Source organism: Phragmites australis, chromosome 12 (genome assembly GCF_958298935.1).
Source record: "Phragmites australis chromosome 12, lpPhrAust1.1, whole genome shotgun sequence".
NCBI classification, from domain to species: Eukaryota; Viridiplantae; Streptophyta; class Magnoliopsida; order Poales; family Poaceae; genus Phragmites; species Phragmites australis.
This window is the reverse complement of record NC_084932.1, coordinates 1,851,967-1,877,781: the sequence shown is the minus strand read 5'-3', so window position 1 is coordinate 1,877,781 and position 25,815 is coordinate 1,851,967. Positions and strand designations below refer to the sequence as shown.

At 41.6% G+C, this 25,815-nt stretch overlaps 2 protein-coding genes across 2 annotated transcripts; both read left to right on the top strand.

The window, feature by feature from the left end:
* The first annotated feature begins 2,204 nt into the window (after positions 1 to 2,204).
* LOC133887410 (cation/calcium exchanger 5-like) lies at positions 2,205 to 5,589 on the top strand. Its single transcript, XM_062327351.1, has 2 exons — positions 2,205 to 3,059; positions 4,699 to 5,589. Exons 1-2 carry the CDS (start codon positions 2,352 to 2,354, stop codon positions 5,461 to 5,463), a joined length of 1,473 nt encoding a protein of 490 aa, XP_062183335.1. The 5' UTR covers positions 2,205 to 2,351; the 3' UTR covers positions 5,464 to 5,589.
* Positions 5,590 to 16,061: 10,472 nt separating this feature from the next.
* Positions 16,062 to 19,903, top strand: LOC133886586 (stem-specific protein TSJT1-like). Its single transcript, XM_062326277.1, has 5 exons — positions 16,062 to 16,409; positions 18,558 to 18,798; positions 18,906 to 19,026; positions 19,227 to 19,336; positions 19,620 to 19,903. Exons 1-5 carry the CDS (start codon positions 16,207 to 16,209, stop codon positions 19,653 to 19,655), a joined length of 711 nt encoding a protein of 236 aa, XP_062182261.1. The 5' UTR covers positions 16,062 to 16,206; the 3' UTR covers positions 19,656 to 19,903.
* The last annotated feature ends 5,912 nt before the right edge of the window (positions 19,904 to 25,815 follow it).

Genomic DNA, 25,815 nt, shown 5'->3' with positions numbered 1-25,815 from the left:
GACAATACCCTCATAAACTGCAACAACGATAGTACGATACACGTAGCATATGACACATAAATGCCTTACGTGAAATATATTGGCAGTAACAAACTCAATATTCTGCACTAGTTGAACCACCCTTCCCGCGAGAGGCAATAATAGCTCCGTCCTAAATTTTTGCAGAATGAAATGATCACACCAAACAACAACTTTCACAGGGAATCTCTCCCAAATATTAATGCCACAACTTTTTCAGCTTTCACACGGAATCTCATGCTCCAGCTCCCAACCATGCCTATGCACTTAGTCCATGCACCAGCCTCTAGCCACTATAATAACCCTACCCTCAATCATGAATAGACCACTCATTCCTCGGCTCTCTCAACTATAATGTTTTCCTTGCCACCACCAAGCTCATCCAAGAAATACTAGGGTATTTTCATCCCTAGAGGGTCGAACCGCCAATATGCTTTCTGTGACGACCCTTGTAAACTTCGTGAGTCTCAAGATATCTCCTACACCTATGGATGCTTCTTCATGTGTACCAACTACAAATATGACCCGCATCGACATGGATCATACTTACCCACCAGTATAGCAACATAGATCACTCATGTGGCACTTTCTATACGATTTAATACATTTTCTTACTAATCTCCCCTCTTGTTTCATTTATTTAGTCTCCTTCACCTACCTGCGACTGCATGTAATGGCTCGACATGTAGCAAAATGAGCACAAGAAACAGTGGGTCGACACGAGCATACGGTGGAGGGGGGAAGCGTACGAACGCTGGGAGTACGAGCAATAACAGGAGGAACTACGACCGAAGCGTCAGGAGGAGGAGCGTATGAGGAAGGCAGTGGAGGAGTGCACCGCGGCTGAAGCACGCAAAACAGAGAGGGAAATGAAGCGGGAGAGGGCCCGTCGCATTAAGGTGAAGGACCCCTGATGCCCTGTAAAAGTGCAAATATCCTAGATGCATTTAATAGAGAGTATATATTGTAACCTGATCGATTTTTATTCCTCAAGGCATTTTAGGTTTACCAGCGGCACATTATTAGGTTAATCTTTACACGTATCATACATGCTAACGTTTGTTGTCATATTTTTTTATGGTTAGGATCCATTCACGCAGCGATGATAGCCCCTATGTCCCATATAATATTTATCAGCATATGTAACCTTCGTGCCGGGTTATATGATAATTGTATTTTACAACTACTATTTTTTAACAAATTAGATTTTGTATCTCCATATTTTACTTTATTATTTTTTTTAGCTCATCCACTTTTACATCAACTAAATAAAAAATATCGATAAAATGACATCAAACCAAAATTAAGGATAGAATGAACCACTCCGTGATGCTGTTTGGATAACTATTTGCATAACTAGTATTTTTCGCCGAATAAATGTACAATATTTTTTAAATTTTCGTATACAAAAGTTATATTAGAAAAACAATTATATATATCCTTTTGTATTAATAAAGATATCGCCCATTTACAGAGCGAGACCAAGTTCTCACTCGTTTAGCGGGCAGGACTAAGTTCTCGCCCACTGAATGAACGAGATGTTACTCTCTCTAATTATTTAATACACTGAGCGCTGAGTCCCACAAGTTCTCATCTGTTGAACGGACGACGATAACCTACACATATAATTTTTTCAAATAGGCATGGCGACATGGTCTAGCTGGGGGTGGAGGTGGGTTGGGCTGGTGTGGGATGCAGTTTCAAGCTTTAAATGTATTTATCTTTCAAACTAGAACTCTGTTTTCAAAATCATTAAAACTTTGTTGTTGCTCGCAACTAATGTAGCAAAACAAGACCCAACATGAATATAATTTGATTTTTTAATGTGCTATTTCAACATTTCAAATACAATGTCTCATCAAACCAAATAAAAATGCCGAGCATGTTACAACAAATTGTTGGAATAGGTCTCACACATTGTTGAATTGGTTTTTAAATATGATTAGGTCTTACGATTGTTAAATAAATTTCGTAACTTGTAGAATCAAACCTGTTGAATTGCTGAATGTGTGCGAAAAGTCAAAACAATTATAAATCTATATCACAGGGATTAAATTACACATTGAGAAAAAAAGAAAATAAAGAAAACAGAAAAACTTACTAATAGGCGTCGTATGGTATGGGCCTCGTGGGCTGACTGATCTCATGCTGTGCTGCGTTCCGACCTTCTTCCTCCGCGGGACCCACCACCACCACCAAGTTTGGCAGCGGGCACTCCGCCGAGTCCTGCCTACGCGTCGGCGTCCGTGCCGCTCCCCTTTCCCCACTCGCTGCCACTGCCATCCCATAGATTCCTCACCATTACGCCGCCGCGCATCGCATCGTCGTATGGCATGGCCTCCCCCGCGGAGGAGACCTGCAGCGCCTCCTCCGCCCTCGCCAACCCGCCGGGCCTCCTCGACTACGCCGCCATCCACTCCTGCCTCCTCCGCGGCGACGCCCGCCTCTCCCTCCCGCTCCTCGCGCTCCTCCTCCTCCTCCACTTCCGCCTCCTCGCCGCTGCCGCGGGGGCCCACTTCAGCCCCGCCGTCTCCCGCCTCGCCGCCGCCCTCCGCCTTTCCCCTTCCATGGCCGCCGTCACTCTCCTCGCGATCGGCAACGGCGCGCCCGACGCGTTCGCCTCCGCCGCCGCGCTCGGGGGCGCCGCCGGGATGCCCAGGGCGGGGCTCGCGGCCGTCCTCTCCGCCGGCGCGTTCGTCTCCGCGTTCGTCGTGGGCGCCGTCGCGCTCATCGCCGCGCCCTTCGCCGTCCCGCCCGCGTCCTTCGCGCGGGACGTGTTCTTCTACCTCCTCGCGGCGTCCGGGCTGTTTTACATCTACCTCAGCGCGGAGATTTTCCTGTGGCAGGCCGTGGGGCTCGTGCTCTTCTACGCCTTCTTTGTGGGGCTAGTGTTCTACATGGATTTGGGTGCGGAGCGGAAGGCAGTGAGCTCTGGCGAGCTGGAGATGGCGAATGGCATTGGCCGTGTGGCAATGGACTTGCCAGTCACAATGGAGGATCGCAAGCAAAAGGACCCTACTTTGTGTGCGGCGCTCAGCAAGGTATGTTTCCAAGAAGTCGCAGTTAGTTTGTGTGCTTCCCTGAGTCATTTTTTACTACCAATATGTTAGTAGTAATTGGGGACCACGATTCTAGTATAGGCAGTCTGTTTGGTTGTGCTTGTGCCCTCAGATCGAACGTCCTAAACATTTGCAGATTGGAAAAATCTTTTTGACTGTTTCTCACATTTGAATCCGGCCTCCTAAGTGTTCAAATTTACTCCAAAAATTTGCTGTAAAGTCAACTAAGTGAATTTTTTTAAATAATATTATTTTATTGGAAAATTGTAAAAATAATAGCCAAGTTTAAAAAATTGCAATTATAGGTACCGGTTGGCATGTGGAATACCAACAAGTGACCTGTCGGTATTCCACATGCCAACAGGCTACGTGGCACTGGGTCCGGAGGCCTGTCGGCATGCAGAATACGGATCAAAGGTCTGTCGGCATTCCACGTGCCGATAGGCATCCGGGTAGACACCGACAAGGGTGTCACGGTACCGGATAGCTGATAGGGCTGTCAGCAAACGGAATGCTGACATGCATGTGGTCACTCCATTTGCCGACAGCTTGACAACTATCGCCTGCTCGTCGGCCGCTGCCCGCTCGTCACTGTCGCCTGTTCGTTGCCGCCCGCGATGTGTGCGGCCAGGCGTGAGAGAGAAATCGACGGCTATGGATTATATAAAGCCTATCGGCACGCGAAATGTCGATAGGCCTAACGTGGCACCTGTTGGTATTCTGCGTGCTGACAGGTCATGACGCGTCACCTGTCAGCATGCAGAATGCCAACAGGCTGGTACGCTGCACGAACATCCTACGCGGCACATCCATTTAGCTTGGCTCATAACCTGTTGGCATTCTGCGTGTAGACAACCCTTGGGTCCAGTGCCACATAGGCTGTCGGCATGCGGAATAACAACAGGCCCATTGTCGGTATTCGGCGTGTCGACAAGTACCTATTATTGCAATTTTTTTGAATTTTGCTATTATTTTTACAATTTTCTAATAAAATAATATTATTAAAAAAATTCAGAAATTTCAGTAGCCTGTAACAATTTTTCTTTATAATTTGCAGAGTGGTAGCCCTCCAGAAAAAGATCGCTAAATAGTAAATATTAGAAAGTTGTACCTTTTCCATGCTGACCAGAAAAGTATTCATCAAAACACAATCCTTTAGTGCATTATTAATTAGTCCACTAGCAACTTAGCAAGGTTGTCAGTATCAGCAACAAGTAGAAGTAGATGGAGCTACTATAAAGAAGATGAAAAATGCGTTGAGGGAAAGTGAAGCATAGAAGTGAATTATGATTGTCTTCCTTTTCTGCCAAATTGGTTATCATCAATAGCTCAATATTTTCCAGCACATGGAGGCTGTCTTAGCTTAGGCCCCTAGCAAACATAAGATTCTGTCGCTCCTTCTAGCAGTTCACGAAACTTTAGCAAGGGTAGATCGCGCATTGCTCAACTGTGCAAAACATTTCTTTGCATTCACCATGAGCTAATGGGATGGAGCACATATGCTAATATATCACATTGCATCGCTTCACATATGCTCAACTTGTGAGACTGTAAGCATGAACATTTTCCTCATTCTCTGCATTGTTTTGGCTGTACTGATTAGTATCTCTACCTCTGCCAGGTAACAAAAGTTTGGGAGTGGCCCATTGCATTTGTTCTGAAGCTCACTATACCATCAACCCTTCCTTCTGAGTGGAACAAAGTTTACATTTGTGCGAACATCTGTCTATGCCCTCTCTTACTCCTGTATTCTTTCAGTTCATTTATTCCTTTGAATACCCGAATAGTGTTTCTTCTCCCTCAAATCCGCTTCCCTCTATGGTCTGTTGTGCTTTTTGCTAGCTTTTGTTTGGCTCTATCCCACTTCCTCTTTGAGAAAGAAGCCCCAGAAACAGAAAACATTGCAAGCACCCTCATTTCTTTCACAATGAGTGTCTTCTGGATCTCAACCATGGCTGGAGAGCTCCTGAACTGCCTTGCAGCAATTGGACTTGTCATGAATTTCCCTCCAGCTATACTTGGCATGACGGTCTTGGCATGGGGGAATTCTGTAGGTGACCTTGTCGCTGATATGGCACTGACCAAGGCTGGTCAACCTACAATCGCCATTGCTGGCTGCTTTGCCGGACCAATGTTCAATATGCTGGTTGGATTGGGAACTGCCCTAGTAGTACAGACAGCAAGAGTTTACCCCAAAGCTTATGTGCTTGAATTCCATGTAGGAATTGTTGTTGCATTTGTATTTCTTCTTCTAAGCTTGATGGGCACCCTGTTGGTGGTCACCTGGGCTAGGTTTCGGGTACCCAGATTCTGGGGCTACTGCCTTATGGGACTTTACATCTTGTTTACCATAGTGAGTATTGCCATTGCGAGTTGTTCAGGATGACATGTGATCTCTTTTGTAAATATCAGCTGCTAGATTGTGGTATACTTGGTATTTGCAATTTGCAGTTGCTGCACAGCAAGAGAGGGTCTTATTTGGAGCGAAAAAGGCCCTTCTGAACATGCTAAATTATCATGTTGTTGCATTTGATGGAACTGTTCATTAAATATCAGCTGCCTGGCCATGTTGTCTGATCTTTAATCTTGGTAGCTGATGCTCCGTGCTTCCACGCCTCATTGTCTACATAATTGAAATAACTCGCTGTAAAGTTTATTGAAGAGGCATGGCTGGTAGGATCTTACATGTCGCGCTGGAGCTGCTGTGTATTTTGTGATTTTTATGTTTTCTTTCAGGTATAGAAAAATTTCCCTCCATATCTCTGAACTTTACCTCGTCACGAACTCAATATTGTTGCATCATCTACTTCTTTCAGTTGGGAGTAGAGATGGCAACAGGTAAAATACCCGTGGATATATGATGTCTAGACCCGTATCCACGAGTGGATTCCTAAACCCGTGCCTGCGTCTGTTACCCGTTAAGGGTAAGAAATGTTATCTGTGCCCACCATCCGCGGGCGTTTTATACCCACGGGTGCACTTGTATACCCGTCTGCTAGGATAATTAGAGCGGGTTTGTGAGTAATTGGAGCGGTTTTATGGGTAATTAGAGCGGGTTTATATACCTAGTGATGACTTGGGTCTACATATAAGATGATTGGAGCGGGTTTACGGGCACGGGTATGTATTTTTCTTGCCCGTGACCTTTTGCCTATCGAGTTTATAATCAAACCCGTACCCGTGGGAAACGTTGAAACCCAAACCCGTATCTATCGGGTTTCTTATCCACGGGTAATTCATACCCATTGCCATCCCTAGTTGGGAGATGCTGTTGCATAATGCTGACTGGGGTGGAGGTTCAGTCCGCACAGAATATCGCTGCGATCTTGTGCAACTCAAAGTATAGGGCTTTGGATGAGTTGCTTCATCCTAGAGAAGAAAATCCAGGTCTGATATCATATTAGTAATAACAACATGATTTCCTTAAAACTATAGGCTAATATATGCATATACATATGATAATATACAAAGAATTTCTTATAACACGGGAATATTACACAGAAGATAATATATATCTAACATTGTGTAGGGTTACATCGATCGATAGCAATTGGTTGCAACTGGCCTTAGGTGAGGATCGTGATTGGCTGCTACTCAGTTGTTTGTGTAATTTAGTAGAAATTGAAAGGTATATATTAATATATAAAATTACATACCTCAACATCATTTAGGAGGACGCTATCTCCATTATCACAGAATGTGTGCGGGTAAGTGAAATGAGCTCTCTCTAAAAATATTTTTGGTGGTAAATTCTATATATGATAGAGAAAATTTCACCCAGATGGAGAGAGAGGAAGGTAGATCCAATAGTCTTAAGATGAGCATCATACAAAACCTAATGTACCTTCCTCCCCACCCCTGTCCATGTGAAATTTGCCCTGCTATGATCTCTTAAAGTTTAGTGGTTAATCCCGAACCTTGGTACCATCAACGGTGGATGCTAAAAGTGGCAGGAAAAATAATCATTATTAGCAAATCAAACTTTAAAACATTATTAGTCTCATAAACTTAAAAGATAAAAGATGCAGATGTTAAACCCTGTATCGGAATGTGGAGACAACTATAGCTACACATTCGATAGGAATAGTGAAAACATGTGTAAGGTGCATGCGTAATAACCATCCATGTCGAGATGTGTAGTTGTATATATATGAGAAAATAGATCTCATTTTTCATCATTTGCATGTTTAAAGATAAAAGCAACTTAAAATACAACAATAATGTAACATACAAAAATGATTGTCTTAGATTTTATGACCCAAGTTTCAGGATGACACTTGGGATAACAATGTGTAGATACTTTGTACTACTTAAGCATAACTACCTCTAAATATCACCCCGAAACCTCATCGGACACCAACTATCATCATTACCACGTGAACATGAATTTCCCTACGGATTGTGTCACTTTAAATTGTAAATTCAACTTAAATTTCTTTAAGGCCTTAGATTAGGGTACAAAACTATCATAACTATCATATATATGAGTGAATTGCATAAAACTATAAGTATTATACCATTTGTAACATAAAACTACAAGTATTATGCATAGTAAAATAAAACTACAAGTATTGTGTACTAATTTCACACAAGACCTTATTTTAATTATATTCACCTAAAAATGATCTTATGTTTCTCCAAAAATCTTAGAACTTTTTGTATATGTTCCATAATACATGTGCAACCCAAAAAGCATGTGTAGAATTTAAACTAAAACTCTCCAAAAAGGCTACTTTTATAACTCCTAACAATTGTTAAGATCTTAAATAAAATTCCAAAAATATGAAAAATTCACTAATATTATTCTGCTATGATGGACTAGTTTTTAAAATTATTTTTAGTCCTAGGTTATATGGTGAAAAAGTGAGTTATAATTGATATATTTTGAAGGATACATGAAATTATTCGAATAATACTAGCTAAATTTATAATTGATACATTATGAAATTGTACTATTGGATACATGAAATTATATAGTTATTATTTTTAATTAATACTAGTTAGATTTATAATTGATACATTATGAAGGATATATTAGACATGCCACAGCTACATAAAAAACTGAAGAGTTGATGGGCTAATACATCTAATGATTGACTAATTAAGATTCCTTCATATGTTTTCACGGATCAAAACTTGTCATTATTGACAGGTCAAAACTTGACGTATCACTAATGATTCTCTTGGATAACCTGTCACTTATGACTGGCCTAAGATGATTCGTCACCGGTAATAAGTTATAAGTGACGGGTCACAACTTAATCTATCACTTATGACTGCCATAAGATAACTCGTCATTTTTAACATAAGTGACTGGTCATATTACGACCCGTTACTAATTTTGTGTCTCTTTTGTTTGTTTTTTACGTAGTGGATGAAACCAAATTTTGCTAATATTTTAAAAAATTTAGAGGTGAACAAATTTATATATTTCAGCCTAATCAAATTGGAACAAATTTCAATCAAATTTGACCAAAAATTTAAATTTCTGATATGAATTTCAAATGAAAATTAAAAATTTTGGTAGTCCAAGTAATTCTAAATGTAAACGAATTTTTTACACACCAAAATAAAAATTCTTGTCATTAAATATGTAGAATATTTGCTTACAACCCGATCAAGTAGATATTTAAATGCATATTCGGATCTGAATTCGAACTATCCGATTTGTATTCGTATTCGAAGATATTCAAATTTGTATTTATATTCATATTAAAATATAAATAATAATATAAAAATTAAATTATTCGACTCATATCAATCTGTTTCCATCCTAGAAACCGTCTTAGGTTTCTGAACCATTAGCGCCTTGGAAGAATCATGGACTTGAGTAAGAGAAAAGTCTGGTTTAGAAACCTTGACGGCAAACTATGGGCACATAGCATTCCTGCATAGTCACTCCAAGATGCTCACATAAGATACTTGAACGTTCAGATGTCTAATTATTTGTGAAAATAATAATGCAAGTTGCATTATCTATGAATAAACATGTTGAAAATTGCAAAGAGCGTGCCTACATGCCAGGATTTTTTTTCTCTCTCTCTCTCGTTTGTCTTTTCTATTTCTTGTGTTTCGCTTGATGGCAGGAATCACCATCGATGTGATTGGAACTCAATTATGCCAGTATATTAGCAAATTTAATTGTGCCTCTTGCCAAGTTGCACCTGCCTTTTTCAAGATGATTTTTAGGTCAGACAAGACGATAAAACCTTGTAAGAAAAGGACCTCGCATCAGTCCTATGACCCGCCATAGATTGGAACCAGCAATTAGAGGTGATATATAGTTCTGCATCAGTTTGATTCCTTCTCGAACACATTTAGCACAAGCCACAGAAAATCCAGAACGTCACTGAATTATATGGGCTAGATTCTCTGTGCAGTCCACAAGTCATGCAAAAGGACGCAAATCTGTGGGTCGCGGTCTTATACTCTTATCCAATGCTGTGGGCGCCCATCGATTTCTGCATAAGAAAATATTTTGATCAGTTTGTTCAGTACAGGTATGAATAACCAAACGCTCACTCTATAATCATCTTGTAAACATAGCAGCTGAGATGATAAAATAGGAAAAGCTTGCATAAATGAGTCTTTGAATTTTCAAAACTAATACTCCCCTCAGTTATAAATACATATTATTTTAAATAAAAAATAGTCTCTAATATATAGTTTTGATCACTATTTTTATTAGAATATATTTAAAAAAATTATTAAATTTATGGTATTATAAAAGTATTTTTTAAAAAAAATCTACATATATGATTTTAAAGTTTTAAATTAAATATTTTGAAAGCTATTGTTAGTCAAAGTTTTAAAATTTTAATTGAATTTTTTTTTGAAATAGCATATATATTTATGATCGAAGAGAGTATAATACAGGGTAATGTAAAAGCTACTGAAGGGAAGAATGATCATTTGTTGTGGTTTAAGGCCTATTTGGGCTAAAAAAAAAGGTGAGGCTAGATTGCTTTTGGTAGCCAAAGTACGGGTGCTGATTTTGATAATTAGCGTAACTTTTAACTGATTGGATGAAGTACAGTTCCACCATTTACCTAAAGGACCACTATGGTAAAATAGAGTTAATTTGTTACTGTTTATAATATTTATGTTACCATACACTAATCAAACAAAAATTTAAAAGATTAGGATATAGAAGATATTTTGGTACTGCTCTACTTTATTGACAACTGTATATACTACTTTATTAACTATGTCCACATGTGTAGCTCATTTGATGTGCCTATATTATAACATTAATATTTTTTCTTTGTTTAGGTTGTTTGTAAAAGAGATGAAACAGCAGAATGGTGTTCAAAGAAAAGTTCAAAGTATTATATCATTTTTATTTATCTGCCACGTCATCGTGTCAAATTCTTGCCACAAATGTTGAGCCACTTGTCGATGATTCCTTGCTCCTTGATCACCGTAAGGATATTCTTCAATATTTCTTTTGTTTTGAGCAATTAGCAAGGTGCCTGATGTAACTACATGCCACTCCATTAAGCACACCGGCTTTGTTTTACTCGTTTTATTTTGTATATACTATCAGCATATATCATCAAGTTCATAAGTTCATTTTTTCCTTAATATAGGCACTCAGTACCAATCGATTTGAATACCTAAGGTCAAAATAAGGGCGCTTTTTTTTTTTGGGTTACGAACTATGAAAAGGATAGTCTGCTAGAGATGGATAAACTGAATAAATGGAGACAAACTAAAACCCTCTGTTCATCTTTAGTGCGTGAGTATTTTTAACATGAGTTAGGACTTCTGCAATACCAATGTAGTAATGCACCTCGACTGGAATTTTCTCTGTGTGCAAACTTTTAAAGATTTGAGAGATATCTCATGGAGACTGTTTCCAACTAGAATAATACAGTCAACCTCGCTTTCCTCTATGGCTGGAGTAGACTGACGAAGTAGCGCCACGCCTTGAATTCATGTATAACTAGCCAAATCACCCGTGGAATTGCGCGGCTAGATTAATTTTGCATCCTAATTGTTATATAATATATTGAATGCAAGTAAGTCATGTATAGGATTTGTTTGTCAGAGTTTTTAGAGTAATTTATTGGCTGAAATCAGGAGAGCTCTGTTAAATAATATCTTTTAGTTTTTATTTCATTGAGTGAAATCTGTGAGAGTGATTCTTTAAAATAAATTAAAAGCTAGGAAGCTGAAAAAAACAGCTTCCACTGATTCACTTCCCGTACAGAATCATTTTCTCGTATATTTTATTTTAAAAAATCACTTTTATTCACAAAATCACTTGCTCCAAAAAACCATTTCCCACCAAAAATTTAGATCAGATAGAACTCTACCAAACAGATGCTTATACTGTTCTCACTGTCCATCGAAAGCACGTCTCTTTGCTTTAAAGAGACAATTATTTTTCTTTTTAATCTTCTCATCCATTAACCATCTTGTGGTAGTATATTGTTCTTTCCTTTCACATCTCTTTACTGTAATCAATCCATCTTAATACCCCTTTTTGGATGCTGCCACAAATCACGATCTAAGTTCTCTCCGATCTCTATTCACTATATGCTCATTGTTTATGTTCTACGATGATCTGATCCCTGCCTTTCGCTGTCCAAACGTCAATCTCAGGTCGACTCAGCTCCGAAATCTAAACCCCGAGTCTTTTATGTCTAATTTCTCGATGACACCAAATCCTACCTCGATCTTTATTTTGTTGGTTCTACCTCGATCTGTTTTCTGACCGCCCCGAGCCCACCCCTCGCCCGCTGCTATGCCGAAGCCCGCGTGCCACCTGTGCCCTGTCACCGCCGCTCGTGCTCCTCCATGTCGCCATCGGGTCGAGCTCCAGGCGGCAGAGAGAAAGAAGGCCACCGGGTCGAGTTCCCCTCCTCGTCCGCGTTGTCCTCTACTTTGCGCTCATCACCATCTTTCTCGTCTCCATCGGTGTCCACATCTATGCTGGTTAGCCTAGCCTTCAATCCCATATTGGCACACCCGCTAGCTCTCGAGTTTCAGTCCCCCAACCGATTCATCTCTTCTCTTCTCTTCTATTCTCTTCTATTTTTTTACTATCTGTAATCTGGATGTGATGTCCGGTTATGCTTACTTGGTTAATCTTGCTAGTCTCAGTAGTGGTGATGGTGTATCTTGTTTATTTTAGAGTCCTTTTACAGTGGTCCATACTACCTATAGTCAGGAGGTAGTATAAATTTAATCCGACCGTCCATGTGATTGAACATTTCTATAATTACGACAGTAGTATTAATATTTATCCACCATACTATTGAAGTGCACTGCAATCTTTTTTTATACCTAATCACTAAATAATCGTTCAACCAAATAATCAGCATTCAGGCCAGTCTAAATATTAAACCTATAAATTTACACGATATAACTACCATGCTATTTCTTTTTTCTCAAAAATACTCTTATACTATATATACTCCTCTCATATACTACTCATACTACCTCTAAATAATGAGTAGTATTCTAACCAATTTAGACCATCCGATCCAAAAAATAGATGACTCAAGTTCCTCCGAGACCACCGTAAAAATTTTCTCATTTTATTGCTGCGGTGAGAACAATCTAGATTCGATGCTGCAATTCAGTGTATTGTATTCAGGGGATTGGATTCTCTTCTATGTTCTTTCTTTTTCTTTGATCTTTTTGGCTATACTTGTGCTTTGAATTCAGATGATATGGTCAAGGGTTATTAACTGAATATGGTTAAGTGAATGAACAGTACTTGTTGTCATCTTCCTGGCCGTGCTCCTGGTCGTCCGCAATGCTAGGAGGCAGGAGGTCTCCATATTCGACCTCGTCATGGGAGAAGTGGTCGTATTGAAGATCGGAGACATCGTTCCAGCCAACGATGTGTTTTCTGGAGAGGCACGCGCTTCAGGTGGATGAGTCTAGCATGATCGACGAGCTGGCACGAGCGGAACGGTATGGAGAGGAGGAAGAAGATGAACGGCAGCACATGGGCCAACTTATAGATGGGCTATTTTAGGTTAGTTGTAATCCAGATGCAAAGTCAAATATCAGCTTGTTAGAGTATAGGGGTAAGAAATAGAGAGTTTGTTGGAGAACGAGAAAATTTAGAGATAATTTTTTAGGTATGACTTCCTATACAAGAATAGAGGGTGAGTTTTACTGAGTTTATTGGAGATGCCCCAGCAGTGACTTGTTTGGTTACATCCACTTGTTTTCTTCCTCGGTGTATCAAAAGCGACGTGGTGCTAGATATTTATTCCCTGAGATGATTTAAGAAATTTTGTTAGTGCACATATACACGTAGTTACGTGTAGCCAACGGGTTTGAGGCATTACAAGTCTTAGTGCAAGTTGTTTTTGTGACACAGCATTACATGGGAGAAAAGGAGCGTCTAATGGATTGGAGGAGTTTAAGGTATGTTTGGTTAGATGGAGTTTTTTTTTTCTTTTGGTTGAAATTTTTCTGACTTCTGACTTCTGATTATTGATTTTTTATTGATTTTTGCAATAATTTTTTTATTTTTATCACACCAAAAATCATAAAAGATTTTTTTCAATCAGCTTCTTACATTTTAATTTATTTTTTAAAAAACCAAAATTTTAATTTTACAAAAGCTAACTCAATAGCTAGCCTGATTGATTCGACTTAAACCAGAAACAGAAAAGCCGAACCAAATACAGCCTCAGAACGATGCATCAGTCCTTCTCGGTGAAATAGTGGTTGATTTTGTGCACTAAATTTGTGGATCAGTGTGTGGTGCGGGATTGCCGTCAGCTGTGTTTTCCATAGGAGCTAGCAATGGATTAACAGCTTACTTTTAAAAAAAATTGGGATTAAGAGTCTTTGTCAACAATAGAGGTGGTCTCTTGATGCATCTATGGCAAGCGTTTAACATGACATTGCCGAAATATGCATGAATGTTCATCTAGAACATAACTACAAATAAAGCAAAGAGGTGGAGTACGGTTTAAACATCTGTGCAAATGCAAACTGCGGAGAAAGTAAGCACTGCGGGAAAGAAATGCTTGCTGATGATACATAACACGATTAGTAAAGTGTAAATGGCATCCAGTTGGAAAAGACCCCATGAGTACACTCTCAACCAGGAATTAAAATTTCACTGAATTTTTGGTCAAATTTTTGGGAATTTAAGAGGAAAATGAAATATCTAATTTTAAAATTTGCTTTCATTAGCATGTAGTATCTAAAGAGCAGATGATGAAAAATAATCGAAATTTTATGAATTTCGATCTTTTCGTTGATGAATGAAAAAAAAAATATAGAACGAATTTGAAATCTATACTCTCAGCCTCTCACCATTTGCATTTTTTTAAAGCTTTTCAGAAGGTATGTGACAATCCATGGCCATGGGAGCTGAAGTATCATGCGTGGTCGCCGGCAATATCTGCTGGGAGAGGCCAAATTGCCGTTGGACGTTCGTGGTCGCGTTTCAATTCCGCGTGCAGACTAAAAGAAACGGGTCGTTCACAAGACATCCCACTTGATGCGTATCCGTCACCGTCGTCCTCACCTCACTCACACGACTTCGCTTGTTACCTTCTTCTGCACTGCAGAATCTTCCTTGCTATGTATGCGTTTTCCTAGCCTCATCGATGTGGCAGCCTCCATTTCTTGTGATCTAACATTTCTCGCTGCCCAATTGTCCATAAGTTCCAACCTTGTTTCAGAAAAAAAGAAGCTTACACAATGCTCTTAACTGCACGTGTCAAACACGTGCACTCGAGCCTTAGTTACTCTTAAACCAACAATCCCTCTTGCCGAGACGACTCGGAGCAACCTTGTGACCAGTGGCAGCACCAAGCGGAGACCGCCGCGGCTTTCCTTCCCACCCGCTCCTCCCCTCCACTACGCTCCTTCCTCTCCGTCGTGGTATCATTGGCGACGCGTCACCGACTGCTGCGATGTGCTTATGGCACGACCGCATTTTAGCCCCCTTCGACCTGGTTGGGTGTGGGAGCACCGAGCGAAAGTCATGTTCGGATTCCTATCAATGTCGGCGTAGGTGCTGCCCTCAGGTGTTGTTCCCTCCTTAGAGGCGGTGATATGGTGTTTGATGCATACTCTGGGAGGTTCTCTAGAAACCCAGTTCTGATTGTTCGGATGGGCGACATCGACGTCTTTAGTATCGTGCCCTCCTTGAAGGCGTCGTCTGGGAATTTTCTTCCCTGCGTTTTCGGGTGGCTGCCATTTTGGGTCCGGTTTTGATCTATTTTGCGGCGTTGTTGACTATCTTAGCTCTAGTTTAGCTAGGTGGATAGTCAAGTGATGTAGTTCTGGGTCTAATTTAGTTAGGTAGTTTGTCTGTTGTGTTTGTGGTTTTATGATCAGGTTGTCCTAAATGAGCAAGTTAGCGTGTCGGGCTTTCCCTTTTATCAATATAATAGGTAATTCTTCTACCGGTTCATTCAAAATAGAAAGAGTAAATTTTAAAAACTTACAACTATTTTGACACATGCTACAAAAACTTTAACTTCTAGTGCCCATTTTAAAAACCCACAACTATTTTGACATATGTTGTAAAAAATTACAACTTTCTTACGGCGAGCCCACCTATCATCATCTGGTAACAGGTGGATCCACGGTTAATCCTCGTATTACATATCATAGAGGATGACTAGTGAACCCACAATAATAAAGTTATAGTTTTTTACAACATATGTCAAAATAGTTGTAGTTTTTTTAAATAGACATCAAAAGTTATAATTTTTTGCAATATATATCAAAATAAATGTATGTTTTTAAAATTTACTCAAACAAAAATACCTGCACTTGTATCCATGTGTTAAGTACTTAAGTTGGATGGTAAGACACGATTAATGCTACCAGTAAAGATGAGATATTTGTTTTAAGCTTAACCAAGGTGCAAAAGGGGATCGGATAATTGGAAGTTAGTAACAAGGAAACACAGGATGCCAGATGGGGTCCACATCAACCAAAACAGCGGACCTGGGCTCGGGTTTCCGGCTATATAAAGCACTCGCCTCCTCCACCATTTCTCCATCCTTTGCGAGGGATCCATTTCCATCCAAGGAATGTGGAAGGCCGCATACAGATGCTTATGTTAGCTTGATTAGCAGCAGGATTTGTTAGCTTAGATTTCTAGGAGTTTGTCACTTGATTAGGTGAAGTGAGGATGTTGGCGGTGTTCAGTGGCGAGGTGGTGGAGGTGCCGGCGGAGCTGGTGGCGGCCGGCAGCCGGACGCCGTCGCCCAAGACGCGGGCGTCGGAGCTGGTGAGCCGCTTCCTGGGCAGCACCGAGCCGGCTATGTCGATGCAGCTCGGCTCCCTCGGACACCTCGCCTACTCCCACGCCAACGAGCCCCTCCTCCGCCCAAGGTGCTCACTCTAGTGTCATGGACATGGATGGATTGTTCTTTCTTTTAGCTTGATCGACTCAAAACAAGCGCCCTTTTTGCCTGGATTCGGCAAGATCTAAGGACGGCTTCATGAATAATCGTCATCCTATCCTATGCATAGACTCTTTGGTAGTAAGAAACAGAGTCAGTTGCTCTGTTTTGTTCTTTAGTTAGTAAAGTTAGATCGATGTGATGCCATGATCTCTCTCTCTCTCTCTCTCTCTCTCTCTCTCTCTCTCTCTCTCTCTCTCTCTCTCTCTCTCTCTCTCTCTCTCTCGTGACTCACTGACTCTGCTGCCCAGCCTCCGTGCGTGAGCTTCGTTTCACGACGCCGGCTTGCATCCTGGAGAGGTGCACGAGGCCACGGCGGGGGACGTTGAGGAGCTCCGGCCATGTCCTGCCCCGCTTGCCGAGGCCGATACGCTCGTGCTCTCCGGCGTGCCGCGACCCCTGACGTGGTCCATGGTATTATCGAGCAGACAGGAATTTACGCTCATAAAACTTGTAAGAAATTAGGCAGCTAAATTCGCCTGTTAGCGGATCTATCGAACAGATATGAATCAATGGTTGCCCACTTGTGTCAATAATTGGGCAACTTTTTCTCCTTATCTGAGGACAGGTTGCTTTCCAAAGAGAAAGTGGGCAATGGATTTTATCATCTCTGACTTAATAATCGCAAGCCACAAAAATTAACCAGTAAATGACAAAGATCACCTCCGTTCTCTTTTACTTACCGTGTAAGACATCGACACGGTCTCCAACAATCACATTTAATTATTACTTTTGACAACTATCTTTCAGTAAAAGTTAATAAAAAATAGATGATGTTAAAGTATTTTTCATGATAAATTCATTACTATCATTTTTTATGTGTCAAATTCTAATTATTTTGTATATATTAGTGGTCAAAGTTTTTAAAATTTAACTGCACGAATTTTAGAACGACATCTATTTTATAACGGATATAGTATTAGATTTGCCGCTCGGGGTTCAGCCAGTGGGATTTTCACATGGTTTGACATGAATTTTATCCATAGTAAGTTTTCTTGATTTCTTCATTCACAAAGTAGGACACCAAAGAAAAATGAGTAAAGGCAGCACTACTAACAAGGTGTCTGTCTGTCTTGCCATGGTGCTGCTATCTTGTCTCTGGTTTTTTTATTTCTAAGGTTACCTGCGTCAAATGGTTGGTGATGATCAGATTAGAAAGAAGAAACGGGAAGAAAGTTACACCGATGTTTATGTTTATCTTGTATATTTCTGAAGGGAGGCCTTACTCGCATAGTGTGCAATTCGTACGTCCACATCATGCCACCTTCCATAGATAAGGTGTCAACTGACTTGCCAACAAACGAGCCTCATCATATTCTCCGGTAGACTGCCGCTGAAAGATCAAAGCCGCACAATTATCATTCATGGAAAGCGAAAAGTCTATGGAAATATTGTGGAAAGAAAGAAAAAAATAAAGAAAATACTTATGAGAGCATTAGGCAACCTTAATTTAATCCTTTAATTGTAGTTGTCGTTGTGCTAAACATTCACATGGTTCAGTTCATAGCAGAGGGCACTTGGTAGTCAGTTGGTAATCCGGCTTTGCTACCCACAGATCTGAAGAAAGGAAAGCTGCCCGATGGTCTCTCGCCGCTATGATTTGTGGGGCCTGGTTGCCCTATGCTCTTATCCAGTCAGTACTAGGCAGATCCACCGAAGAAGTAGCACTCCATTCATTTTTAGTACGGAACATATATCTTAGCCTTTTTTGAACAAGTTTTAGCATTTATTTTTGAAAAAAGACAGGCTTAAGTATCCTAATCCTCGATGTTAGCCTGTTAGGTGCATCTTTGAACAAAGTCATCGATGTTGCACCTAATTGTACGTTCTGAACTCTGGTTTCAAGAATAGCTGAAAGCCTGCAACTACTCTGAAGGATATGTCCTTCAGTCATTCAAGAATAGCTGAAAGCCTGAAACTGCTAGGCATCAGACACTAATGCTGTTCAGCATGCTATTTTCATTGTTTTAATCCAAAATTCATAATTTTATAGCTTGGCAATAGTACTAGTGTATTGCCATCAAGATGCATGTACCATCCAACAGTTGCTCACTGAAAAACAAATTGTTTTGGTCAGGTCCTTCGCGGCAAAGGACGAGATCTTCTGCCTGTTCGAGGGGGTGCTGGACAACCTTGGCCGGCTGAGCCAGCAGTACGGGCTGTCCAAGGGCGCCAACGAGGTGCTCCTCGTCATCGAGGCGTACAAGACGCTCAGGGACCGGGCGCCATACCCGGCCAGCTTAATGCTCTCGCAGTTCGCCGGCAGTTACGCCTTCGTGCTCTTCGACAAGTCCACCTCCTCCCTGCTCGTGGCATCTGTGAGTTAGCTGCTGCTCATCTCTAGGCATTGCACATACTGCAGCAGTGCATGGTGATTTGGTTTAGGACAATAGCTTATTTCTTGTGCTGGGGTTTGTTTTGTTAGGATCCTGAGGGCAAGGTGCCACTGTTCTGGGGGATAACTGCCGATGGCTGCGTCGCCTTCTCTGACGACATTGACATGCTTAAAGGATCGTGTGGCAAGTCACTTGCGCCTTTCCCACAAGGTAATGCGAGCTCATTAAGCAATGTCAGATCATCTTTACCAGATTTTTTAGAAAATAAATAAATAAATCCCTTGCCAACCACTGCCCAACAAGTTCTAAAGACAACTTTCAGTACAATATTTGAAGAGATGCAGATATTTGTCTTATATTTCTTGAGCAGTTTTCTTTAGTCCTTTTCACTGATCCCAAGCTGCCTGCAGGTTGCTTCTACTCTAATGCTCTGGGAGGCTTGAAGTGCTATGAGAACCCCAAGAACAAGGTCACCGCTGTTCCTGCAAATGAAGAAGAAATTTGTGGTGCAACTTTCAAGGTAAAAAAATGGATCATGCTGTATCGCATTGGGGAACTCGGAGCAGAAGGTTAACATTGGCATCAGACTGCAGAATATTTTTGGGACAAAGGGGCACACAAAATTCAGAGATTCAAATGACGATGTTTACTAGCCTGAATGAGTAGGGAAACATATATATTTGAACACTAGGGGAATTGGTACTGCAATTGCTTGGTTGCTTAACCCATATATGAAAATTTCACCTGAACTCTTGTAGCATTTCTCTGATGCACTGTTAACCCACATGAATTTCTATCTGCAGGTGGAAGGGTCTACAATCCTCACAGCACTGCATTAGGAGGAGATTTCGGTCGATCTGCAGGCGTCGTTGGGCAAGCGAAAACTTTGTACATGGTGGTGTAACATAATGGCATGGCATGCAGCTGATGTATCTGTATGATCTTTCATAAGGAGAAGTGTAGCCAACATGGCAAGAACTTAGTGTGTCGCTAGTTGTTCAATTTCCATGGAACTTCAGAGTTCAGACCGGCTTCAATCAGTTGCATCAAGTTCTCTAATCTGCAGAAAATAAGCTTTATTTCTCCATCATCGCTGTCACTGTGATGGTACCTGATGGATGTAGATAGTTGCTACTGTTTTCGCATTAATCCATGTGCAGAAGTGAGACTACAGACTACTACTATTGAAAGCATGCAACATGTTACCCAACCACCAACTATTGGTAAACCTTGGCTAACACAGAAGAGAAAAAGAGTTGGTGTCTTGCATCGTAACAGACCACTATGTCACATTCCATCCAAAACCTAATTAAGCTGGTACTCCTATATTGATTAGTTAAGGTATGCTAAAACACGCAAGAACGGTTGGTTAGGCTACGATGAGGTGTGCTGAGAGCGCAAACGCTCGGCATGGCAACTGCATCTGGTGCAAACAATCAGGAGGGTGGCCAGCACCGCATGATCCATTTTGCACCTTCCGCCTCCTTTGCAAGGTACGCCGGTTACAGTTGACAGCCTCTAACCCCACTCGCCGTCCCAGGTTGGACATAGGATAAAGTCCAACAGCGACCTTCAAGATCTCTTTGCATCCTACGCAGCCACTCTCCGATTCGAGCTCAGAAACCTTCTCCGTGAGCAGGTGCATGCGGCAATAAGTTCTCTTCATGCAAAGATACAAGAACTCCAAGATGCAACCAGGCAATGTATGTCCATTGCTGAGGTCTATTTGCTCACCGTGCACTGAGGCGCCGCGACATGACACACATGCCTCCTCAATTGACAGCCATAAGGAATTTTCCAACTGCAGACCGCGTCGACACACCTACAGCCATGTGCGATGACATGATATCTACATCATCGGTGGCACTTGACGAGATGGTAAAGATGGTGGCATCCATGACTGGATCTGTGTATGTTGTGCTGGCGGGCACAATCTGTAACACCTTGGAGATCACCATACAAGCTCGTGATGCTACAGAACTAACCTGCAAGTCCACCGAACAAGAAAATTTTGACGGCACCACTCTAGAAAACAGAAGTAACATGTAAGCCACAATATACAAATAGACATATAGATAGATAAGAAACATCACACTATCAGTATATTAAGCATCCTAACAACAAAAGGGACATGATTCCAACATATATAATCACCACGACGATGCATTCATACAACATTAATGACTAAAGTCTGCTAATCTGACATTACAGCATAACTAAGCAAAGACAGAGGTGAACATGCAAATAACGTGCTTCTACACATCCCGTATCCACGTCATCACCTTAACGCGCACCTGGAAAGGTAGCAAGGGTGAGATTAAATAATCTCAGTAAGTGAACTTCTTTAACCAGCTATTTAACTACGGTCGATTAGGCATCTATTTTAACAAAGGCAAGAAAGCTTAATGGATTAATAACTTCTGAAATTCTTAACTAAACAATCGTCATGACAACAAATGCATGGTATCTTCCACTAGCTATGATTCAACAAACAGTTATCATCCAGAACGATAATAAATACTTCCTTGCAATTACAAAGGAAAACATCGATGTGCTTAAAGTAAATACTTCTATAAGAATGCGTATGGATGCACATCATACTCTTCCTCATTGTTACCCCTTCTTAGGTAACATAAGAGTGTACACTGTATCCCTCCTTAGATAACATACAACATTGTACCAATACGGTCGCGAACGCTGCGTGACATAACTTTCAATATATGAGATGCATATGACATTCTTTATGCATAAGTAAAGACATAACTTCTATTATGCTTACATACTTCATAGATTTGCATATGAAGAATGTAAACAACCGGAAAACGACATATTTCACTTCTTTACTCTCACGATTAAAGAATCATATAACTTCAAAAAGATAAATAGGAAGGTAACATGCTCACGTTCCATTCATTAGAATATTCATAAGTTCTGCAACTAAAAGAGTGGATTTAATCAAATAACAAGTTAAAGCGTAACACAACCACTGCATTCACTTGCTTTCATCGGCGAAGAAGGCAGGCACTAGTTGTGTCCCAGAGTGTCACCACCTGAACCAGCACATATTTAGCATCAAATACACAACAACAACACATAAGCAAAAAGGCATGCGCTCTTACAGCCAAAACCCCCGCATTCACGACATTACTCAAAAGCCGATGCTCGACCAACAACAGTAAGGTTGCTTCACAAATTCATATCTTTAAATCTACTATACAGAACATAGCAAATTATAACATTTCTGAATTCTACAGAACCAGAGCTACAACTTTTGCGCAGACTTTAAATTTTAATTCTGTCCAAAACTATGCGTAAAATGCGACGGAATACCGAAGACTGAATCTGTCTTTTTACACTAAACAACAATATCCAAAAGATTGCTATTGACAAACCAAAGCTCAAAATTATTAAAATTTTATAGTAAATAGATAACTTCATGAGGTACAACTTTTGTTATTATGAAATAAATCATAAAAATTTTAAGGTCTATGAAAAAGACCTCAAACAGAGGCTGTCTACAAAATTGACATTGTAACACAACAGCTTTCCATCATCGATTGCGCATAAACTACATGGCAAAAAAATCTAAAAATTTTACATCACTTAGGTATCAATGATAGATACAACTTTCTAATGATGTGTTCTGCAAGAAAATTGTCTAAGGTTGCGGAAATGACAGTTGAATAAGCATTGCAGCATCTGCATCACAATTCCAAACAGCAAGATTCAAATGAGCGCACATGAGAAACCGCTCAACCAAATTGGAGGTTCTACCCCTCTATGGCTTAGACTATTACATCTTTTTCCATAGTGAGCAGGACGGATTCGTGCTCTAAGGCCCTCCAAAAAGGGCTAGATCAGAACTGCGCCCCAACTGACCAAACAGCTACAAAACCACCCTACACAGTTGAACCAAAATACGATTTCGTTCGAGGTCTCTTGCCTCACGAATCCAACAAATCGCAGCACCAGCTCAAGAGTTCCCTCCTGTCCCTGCTCCTTCCCTTCTTCCTCTTCTCCTTCTCTTCTTCTTTCCTCCTTCTACGACCAGCCAGCAGCAGTGAGGGCGCTGCAAGGATGGCTGCAGGGAGGGGCGCAGAGAGGAGCTGCAGGAAGGAGCGCAAGGAGAGGGGCGCCAGGCAGGGGAGGATGTGGAGGTGTTCGGCCAATTTTGGGGAGGGGACGCCATGGAGGAGGTAGGTGGGGGTTAGGTTAGATTTTTTTCTTTTCTTTATCATCTCGAGTGTCCAAAATTCTACAACTTAAAACCCAGTGATCCAAAATCCAAATATTATGAGTAATCAAACAGAAAGGTTTCAACGAGCTCTACGTATATGTGGTCTTCGATGTACATTTGAGATATGAATCTAAAAGTCAAATTGGTCCACCCTTTTCTCCTCGGTCAATATTTTTATTTTCCATTGCATTATCGGGTATTACACAGTCAATGCTTCAACGACACCCAATTTGTCTATAAACAAAGCATGACTAACTGCGTCGTCGCCTCTTTGTGCTGGCAAGGAGTGCACCCAAGCAGCAGTGACACTGAGCAACTCTGTGACACCAACTCCAGTTGTGGTGCTAGGGCCAGGCTCCCAACACACCACTTTTGAAGTGCCATAATCTCCGATTCATGATCAAACTGAGGCGGTTACTCCCTTAGGCCTGCCTTTCGTGTGTCACAAGTTAGGACCTCTTCACTGCCCCCGCGCGTCTAATCCTACCGCACCAACCTCCGAGCCAACAGAGGCACATGTGAAATGAAGACGCCAGACCATCAACATATCCATGGTCCACAGAAGTGTCTGCCTTATCAATAGGTGACCAATGTCAACCATGCAACATGCTCAACACAACCTATGGTGCAAGCTTGGCTTCCTCCATGATGAACGCAAGCCTTTGGAAGCCGCTCTCCAAGAGTACGGATATGTTTAATAGTCCCCTTCCAACTCAGGTGATTGCAGCTCTGACGATATTATTCAACCTCAATAATGATAATCCCGTCTAGATAGACAATGCACTTCTCGAGCATGTGGGCGAAGGAATCACCGACTTGTAGAGCGATTGCTCCAATGGCGTAGAAGATCCAAGATGAGTCGATGAGCCCTCATGGAGAAGAAGCGATGCGACGCAGACATCGGAACACGGTGGTGCCTGGCCTCAAAATCACACACTGGCAAACGAGTGCAATGGACGACATAGGTGATAACTCCCGGGATTCCAAAATTTTGTAAAGAGTTGTAGCACCAAGAGTAGTGTCGACAAGAACCAAGAGGAAGCAAGGAGAGTGTGGCCTTTTCTTTCAAGTGGTTTGTGTTGTCTGGTGGCTATAGCTTATAGTATTTTTGTGACGCCCATTTCTCTCTCTCCCTCTCTTCATCTCGCTGATAGCCTAGGCCCGTCTTTCAGCCCCTTCCTCTTCGTTTTGCTCCTACGCCTGCGCTGCAATGGTCACTGAAACCGCCGCCCACGTCTCTCCTCCGCGTGTCAACGTGCGCACGCGCTCCTCGCAACCGCCCATGGCCCTCTCACGCCTATAAAGTTGCCTCAGCCCTGCCACTCTCCCGTTCTCCCTCAACCCCGCCACCCCAATCACGTTAAGCTGCCATTTACGACCTGCAGTGCTATGTCGTCGCCGTTTACCATGTCCGAGCCCTTCCCGACGCTTCTGAGGCCATCGTCGGCTTCGCAGGAGCACGAGGGATCTTCTCCGCCGCTCCTCGATGTCGGTCCATTGATGCAAGCTGTCCTTCGCCGAGCTCCGGTGAGCACCGTTGTCATCTCTCCGTCGCCAGCTCTCCCCGTTGTGCCCTGAGGCCCATTGACTGCCTCTTCGGCATCGCAAGACGTCCAGCAAGCTTCCTCAGTCCTCGTTTTCGCTTCTCCGTCACCGCAGCTGAGCCCTCGTCGAGCTCCAACCCCGACGTCGCCTTCTCACTGTCGTCAGCCACCGCCAAGTAGCCTCTGACCGTCGTGAAGCCCTCGATGAGAATTCCCGTCACCCTCTCGTATCTTTTTTTAGTCATATTTTAGGATATCATAGATGCAGTAAACCTAACTCAAATATTTCTTATCTTAAGCCATCATATCATGCTTTTCCACACTTGTGAAGTATGACATGTACTCACACTTGCTATTTTCAATAATAAATGATGCTCTATTGGAGAAGACTACATATAGATCAATGAAGATGAAGACTACAAGGAAGACGGAGCGTCCTAAGTCGTGTTGGCCCCAATCGATTGCTTATGGTGCGCCTTGAAAATTTCATTGGAGTTTACTCTTGTTCTTACTCTGTTGTTTAAAACTTTAGTGTTTGTTTCAATAAAATTATTTTTATTCGATATAGTACTGTTTATCACTAATGACGTTACTATATATGATGAAACTAATTCTGATATATATGTAGTTTATATCTGATTTGATCTTGTAAAATCGGATGTGACAATTTTCTTGTTCGTGATTCTTTTCATAGTCTACTTTTTTTTTGACTCTTCACCACTGAATACAGCTGTAGCATCTGAACATGAACGCGCGCACTCACCCCACACACGCACGCACCCCATACACACCTAACGCACGTACATGCTAGTTCTACAACTACATACAGCTTTAAAAAAGCGTCCATCTAGAAATCATCGGGACCCATCGAGAATCCTGTAGATGACGAACACGTCATAGTCCCTTCTGTAGCGCCACGCCGAAAGACCTGAAGAAATCCGAAATAAATCGGAACCCAGATACGTCACCCATGCATTGAGCCCGAACGAGTTCGGCTCACCACCCGAACCTTACCACCGTGCCAAAGGCACGTTCGCTTTTCGTAGTCTAGTTGTTGTCTCATGTTTGCTCCCCGGAGGTGTTTCTTGGGTTACTGTTATATGTGGTCATTTTCCCGTTTGGAGGTGGCGTATTCCTTCTTTTTCATCTAGTAGGCAGCTCACCTCCGCCGAGAACTCGGGAATGATCCATCAGTTTTCCGTCAGATGCAGCGCGATG